The following is a 6,545-nucleotide window of genomic DNA, read 5'->3' on the forward strand; positions in this document are numbered from 1 at the left end:
CCAGCCCTGCTGCACCTGGATTGAAAAAGTACTTTAATAAGAGCCAGAGAGAATCAGCCAGAGCTGCAGGGAGCAGTGGCCCTGGCTTAATGAAATGTTATCAGATCTGTATGGATGCTCAACCATTAACCCTGACAGTACAGAATTTTCTAGATGCTACTTCTGAAGTTGGCCTTTCCCTGTGAATTTTGGAGATCAGCAACACAGTGCTGTGATCAGTTACTGCCTTTCTAGTTCAGTTGGGGTTAAAAGGCTTTTCAGCCAGGATTTTAGGTAAGACAAAGAGAAGAGGTTGGCTTGAAGCTCCTTCTTGCAGAGCTTCTGAAGTAGATGTCACAAGGCCCTTTAACATTGGATTGTTTGCTTTTCCATGTGAATGGAGGTGGGAAAGCTGATACAGTAAAGTTAATTTGGATCTTTCTGCTCTGCAGATGAAAATGCAGGTGGGGAATCAGACAAAATTATTATATTTTGGACAGAAATCAGTAACTCAGTACATTTCCTCAATATGTGTAAGTCTTTGCTTATAGACTCTAGTTCTAGATCCTGTGAGAATCAAAGACAAGAAGTCTTCCAGCCTCCAACTTAATGCATTCTTGGGGATTTCTGACCACAGGATTCTTGATGCAGAAGCCTAACGTGACTTGGGCTTTTTCTCAGGTCCCACTTTGAAGGTAGAGGCCTTTGGGGTAGGGCTGAGAGGGATTTTAAGGCTCAAGCCTCAGCTTTGAAAGTATACACAAGGATGCACAAGGTGTGATCCGTGGCTGTTAGTCCTCCATCCACACTGGAGTTTGATAAGTTCAGACATTATTGGAGTTAAAGTGCAGAAGTGTCTGTCCTGCCTAGGTGTGGGGAAAGGAAAGAACTGGGTTTATTGCTTATCAGCAATACTGGGTTGTGTCAGAAGTTCTCCTTGTTTCTTCAAATCCGTTCCTGGCAATTTCAGGTGCTGAGCAGGTGATGTCAAGCATACTTTGACTGATGCTTTGTTTAAGGCACATAGAGTCAGTGTTCAGTGAACAGTACAGTCACATAATTGAATCTCACTTTGGTATATGATTCCATTTCTGCTTGTCAGACTTTTGTCTGGTGTGACTACCAACCCCCACGCTCTAACACACAGCTCAGTCACTCTGCTGTAAACTGTTGTTTTCAGGTGAACAGTCAGAATAATGTTCTACATAAACCTGTTGGAGAACCTGAAGGTTTACATCAGCAGTCGACCTCCACTCGTGGTCTTTATGATCAGTGTGAGTGCTATGGCCATAGCTTTCCTGACACTGGGCTACTTCTTCAAAATCAAGGAGATCAAGTCACCAGAGATGACAGAGGTAGGTATAAAATGTTTCTGAGCTAAACAGTGGGAATACTGATTTGAAAAACATACCTCAAGAGTTATATTTTTTACCCAAGCACCCTCTCATGGCAGAGTCTTGTAGGAGTTTGTCTTCATTTATACTTCCCTCTAATTTCATAAGGGAAGAGGCTGTTGGTGGGAGTGTTTGAGTATTCTTGTTTCATTTGAAGGATGAGACCAAATCACCTGTCATGGATCTTCTGTACTATAGCTAGAAACCTTTCTGGCTGTTACTCTGTTGGGTCAGCCAGCTTGTTTGTGAAACTTCTCACCTAGCAGTACTGTCCTGTATTGAAGGAAACCTTGCTAGAATCTGCTCCCACCTGAGCATGGTGAGAACAGACCGAGTTGCCATGTCCCTTTCAGAGCTCAGAGCAGGGTGCTGCGCTGCTTGCAGTCAGGCAGTGGCTGGGATTGATCACATCTAACTTCTGTAAACAACTTGCCCAGCTGTTGAAATAGCCCCAGTGGTACTTTTGCTTGCTTTGTCAGCCGTGTGATGTGTGTTAAATGGCTTGGAACCCTGGGTGGGATGGGACCTAGTGGGGCATGTGCTGCTCCAGAGGAGTGGCAGCCAGCAGTGACCTGCTAATCTGCTTGAAATCTCCCCGTTTGTTTTAAGGACTGGAATACTTTCCTCCTGAGGTTTAATGATTTGGACTTCTGTATATCTGAGAATGAAACCTTAAAGCATCTCATCAATGATACCACAACTCCAGAAAGCACCGTGACCAGTGGGCAGGCAAGATCTTCTACACAGTCTCCACAGGCTCTGGAGGACTCTGGTCCAATAAACATCTCAGTTACAATCACCCTGACACTGGACCCACTCAGACCATTTGGTGGATATTCTCGCAATGTCACACATCTAAGCTCCACAATTTTTGGGCACCAGATTGGACTTTCAGGTATGCAATACTAGACCTTAAAAAACTCAGTTTGCAGTTGGCTCTTAGGTATTTTCCAGCTTTTCAAAGATGAAGGGCTTCAGACTGGAAGAAAGTAGGTTTAGATGAGATACTAGGAAGTTCTTTACTGTGAGGGTGGTGAGGACTGGCACAGGTTGCCCAGAGGAGTCAGGGATGCCCCATCCCTGGAAGTGTTCAAGACCAGGTTGGAGCAACCTGATCTAGTAGAAGGGGGTTAGAACTTTTCCCTGCATTCAGAATGGAAAAGAACCTGCAGATGTGCCAAGATAAGGCTTTGCAGTTTCAAATGATTAACCTAATGACAGTGGAAGGTAATTTTTAAACCAACAAAATTCCAAGCAGAAAAGCTTGTACAGTGACTGTCTTCAGTTCTATCTTGATACATCTTCAGGTGCTTAGTTGACATTTTCAAGGCAGTAACATACATACCTCAAGTAGCATGTTGACTAAAAAAATCTAGTTTATCTGAAATGCACACATGAATAAGCTTTAATATCACAAACAGCAGCAGATAAGATGATTACAATGTCTGCTTGGCTGTGTGGCTGCCTGCCAGCAAGTTTCAACAGGAGGTTATAGAAAATTAATAGAAACTGATGATAGAACCTCATGAATTTTAGCTTTTAGCCAGGGCTGCATTTCATAATAGTGCCCAAAGGTGTCTTGAACCTGAGAGACTTGTGGGGAGACATTTCTCGTAGCTGCAGATCCATTCAAAGGTGTCCTGAACCTGAGAGACTTGTGGAGAGACATTTCTCGTAGCTGCAGATCCATATTGGTGTATTTTCTGTCATTGTTTTGTTTCTGCTTTAAGAGCTATTGTTGCAAGTTCCATTTCCAGCAGCCTGGATTTATTTTCAGTCTGAATATATCCACGTGGAGTTACTGTACATGACTTGATCTGAAGTTCAGTATCTGCTGACACCTTTTTGTCTACACAAATATCCCCAGTTTGAAAAGAGTGTCATAAAAACACATGTGGAACCAAGTTTTTAGGGGAAGAAAGGCTAAAGATCTGTGAGTTTACTTTCTGATAAAGTTCTCTTCACTTATAAATAGGTTTTAATTTCTGAAAGGAGCCTAATGACCCCAGTTCTTCTGGGGCAGGAGAGATTAGAAGGAGCAGCAGCTGGGGGTTTTGTAGTTTGGGTTGGTTTTTAACTTTCTTTTTGCTCTCTTTGTTGCCAGTAAAGATCCTGGATGACTTCAAAGGTACAGGTTCAGGGTGGTGGTTGCTGCTTAGTCACTCACATGTTGTTCTTATCCTAGTGATTGTTGCTCAGGTACTTTTGTGAACAAAACCAGCTTTTCTTGTCTCTTTCTCAAAGGCAGAGAATCCCATGAGGAAATAAATATTACCTTCACCCTGCCAGCTGCCTGGAATTCAGATGACTGTGTTCTTCATGGCCACTGCGAGCAGGTGGTGTTCACAACCTGCATGACTGTGACTGCAGCCAGCAATGTATTTCCTGTCACAGTGTAAGTGCATTTTAAACACTCCTCCATAGTCTGGTTACTGGGTGGTTAATTCTTCCACTGGCTCTCTGAGGTTGGTAGTTCCTGATGAATGTTCCTGGTGGTTGTGGAGATGGTGTACCTGCACTCCTTGTGCCACAGTGAAAAACTTAGCTTAAACTTCTGCTGTCTTGTAGAAACACTAGATTTTCCTAGGCAGGCTTTGAACTGTAGCCCCTGCCTGCCTTTCAGCAGGCTACCTGTGATTGAAACTTCCCTTGGAGCAAAAGAATCTCTGAAGATTTGAGAGAGATACCCTATAATTTAGTTTCACTACCTTTGTGTGAGAGAGAAGACTTGTCACTAAGGTTCTTATCCTCTTCCCTGCTGAGAGACCTGCTTTGCTGCCATTCTGTACCCAGCAGGTACAGAGCTTTCATATGAATAGTTTCCCTTTGTCTTCCCTGGACTCCCTGACACTATTCAGTCCAGCCTGGAGAGCCATCTGATGGATTCACAGAGCTGTGTGCAGCCTGATGAAAACCAGTGTTTTTCCATTTAAGCTGTGGGATGTTGATTTCCTGAAACAACACACACTTAAATTCTAATCTTAGTGTTGGAAATGGGATGTTGACTTCCTGAAACAACACGCACTTAAATTCTAATCTTAGTGTTGGAATCACATGTTTTTTATAGACCCTTTTGGTTCAGCTTTGGGTTTTGTTGTTGTTTTGGAAGGTGTAAATTAAAACCATGTTCTGATAAGACTGAGCTTGACTCAAAGTTTTCCTTTGGAAGGTGTAAACTAAAACCATGTTCTGAGAAGACTGAGCTTGACTCAAAGTTTTCCTTACTGAACATAGAGAATGGCAATCAGGGTGTTAATTCTTTGTCTTTCTCTGCAGTCAACCACCACATTGTGTTCCTGAGACATACAGCAATGCTACACTTTGGTACAAGATCTTCACCACAGCAAGAGACTCTAATACAAAATATGCACAAGATTATAATCCTTTCTGGTGTTACAAAGGAGCAATTGGAAAAGTGTATCATGCTTTAAATCCCAAACTAACTGTGATAGTTCCAGATGTAAGTGCTAAGCTGTTTCTGTATGTTATGATGGAGAAATGCTTAGCTCTGTTTTAATTGGATATGGTTCTGTTCATGTCCTAAAATAGTCATATTTGCTGCTGGTTTATTTTGTGGTGTAAGGGCTGAGACAGAGCTGGGAGTGCTCTACCTGTGGTGGGTGTGATGGTCTTCATGTCATCTCTCTCATAGCCTTTAATACCTTAACATTTCTATTTTGATATAAAAGCCACCGCAGTATGTGGCAAGAGACCTATAGCACAGATTTTAAACACCAGGAACATTTTGGCTCATTGTGCCACACTTAAGAATCACTTTCATTACTGCACCAGCTGTGTAAAGGGGGGAGAAAGTTGATTCATGAAGTAATTTCTGTGTTGATCTGATAATTATTGCTTTAATAGAAAATGCCAACAGCCAGTAAATGGGTTTCATTCTCTGCAGGACGATCGCTCCCTAATAAACCTGCATCTCATGCACACCAGTTACTTCCTGTTCGTGATGGTGATCACAATGTTCTGCTATGCAGTTATTAAAGGCAGACCAAGCAAACTGAGGCAAAGCAATACAGAATTCTGCTCTGAGAAGGTGAGTCTGTGTAGTAACAAAATATTGACTCTGATAAGAAAACATGGAAGACCTCCTGTTTTCCACAGGACAGACTGGTTTTTCTTGTCTCTGGAGATGTAGAGTTAATTCCCTTGCAAAGATACATGGGTGTTTCATTGTGGACAGTGCAGATGGGTGATACAAAATACATACATGTGCTTTGTAGGTGCTCAGAATTTGGTTTCCTGCTTACAGAAGTGGATTATTGCAGCTCAGTAAGTGCTGGGCTACAACTCTTCTGGCTTTATTCTGATGTTACTTGGACTGTTTTGTATGCAGAAGTGAATAGATGTCACTGAGTACTTTTATTTATCTTTTATCACAACAGACTGAAAACTTGGACTGAAACATGATGCGTAATTCTAATGGTTGTTATTCAGAATTAAGTAAAAACAATGGCAAAGCTATTGAAACAGTTGTTATTCAGTACTGCATTGGAGACCTGCACTTTGCTTGAAGGATTCAAGCTGGATGGGTTCAGACTGAAGGAGGGCAAGTTTAGGTTAGATATTAGAAAAAGGTTTTTACTGTAAGGGTGGTGAGACACTGTCCCAGGTTGCCCAGGGATGTGGTGGCTGCCCCAACCCTGGCAGTGTTCAAGGTCAGGCTGGATGAGCCTTGAGCAACCTGATCTAGTGAGGAGGTGTCCCTGCCCAGGGCAGGGGGTTGGGACTGGATGATCTGTAAAGTCCATTCCAACCCCTAAATTCTATGATTCTATGATTAAATATGAATGTATTTATTTGGGAAGCAGAAAGCCAATATTGGCCCATTTTGATCTCAGTGGTAGTTTGTAGTCTAAGCTGGTTTGGGTTTTTGATTTTGAATGGGTTTTGGTGGTTTTTTTAATTGATTATGCTAAGTACAAAACACCTTCAGACTTACTTTGATTTTCTTTCCAAGTTAGATTTTCCAAGCTTCTTTGAAAAGGCCAAGACATATGCCAGCTGCATGGAGATAAGTAATATCACTGTGACAGGATTAAGAACTTGCTTTTAATGAAATGTTTTCTTTCTCCTTTTGTTTAGGTTGCTTTGTCAGAAGCATAATCCATCCTCTCCTTTGGCTGAGAACAACTGAGAACCGTAATCATTGCCTGCTGA

General features: G+C 42.1%; 1 protein-coding gene across 1 annotated transcript in view; it reads left to right on the forward strand.

The window, feature by feature from the left end:
- The first annotated feature begins 1,164 nt into the window (after positions 1 to 1,164).
- The window catches only part of TMEM248 (transmembrane protein 248), a 5,939-nt gene continuing 558 nt past the window's right edge, over positions 1,165 to 6,545 (forward strand). The window contains exons 1-6 of the mRNA XM_009070413.1: positions 1,165 to 1,334; positions 1,983 to 2,268; positions 3,618 to 3,768; positions 4,650 to 4,833; positions 5,278 to 5,421; positions 6,471 to 6,545. The exon at positions 6,471 to 6,545 is cut by the window's right edge and continues 558 nt beyond it. Of these exons, the coding sequence (XP_009068661.1) occupies positions 1,176 to 1,334; positions 1,983 to 2,268; positions 3,618 to 3,768; positions 4,650 to 4,833; positions 5,278 to 5,421; positions 6,471 to 6,491 (945 nt within the window). The 5' untranslated portion in view covers positions 1,165 to 1,175 and the 3' untranslated portion in view covers positions 6,492 to 6,545. The remainder of the gene's footprint in view (positions 1,335 to 1,982; positions 2,269 to 3,617; positions 3,769 to 4,649; positions 4,834 to 5,277; positions 5,422 to 6,470) is intronic.

Source organism: Acanthisitta chloris, unplaced genomic scaffold, assembly GCF_000695815.1.
Source record: "Acanthisitta chloris isolate BGI_N310 unplaced genomic scaffold, ASM69581v1 scaffold2882, whole genome shotgun sequence".
NCBI lineage: Eukaryota > Metazoa > Chordata > Aves > Passeriformes > Acanthisittidae > Acanthisitta > Acanthisitta chloris.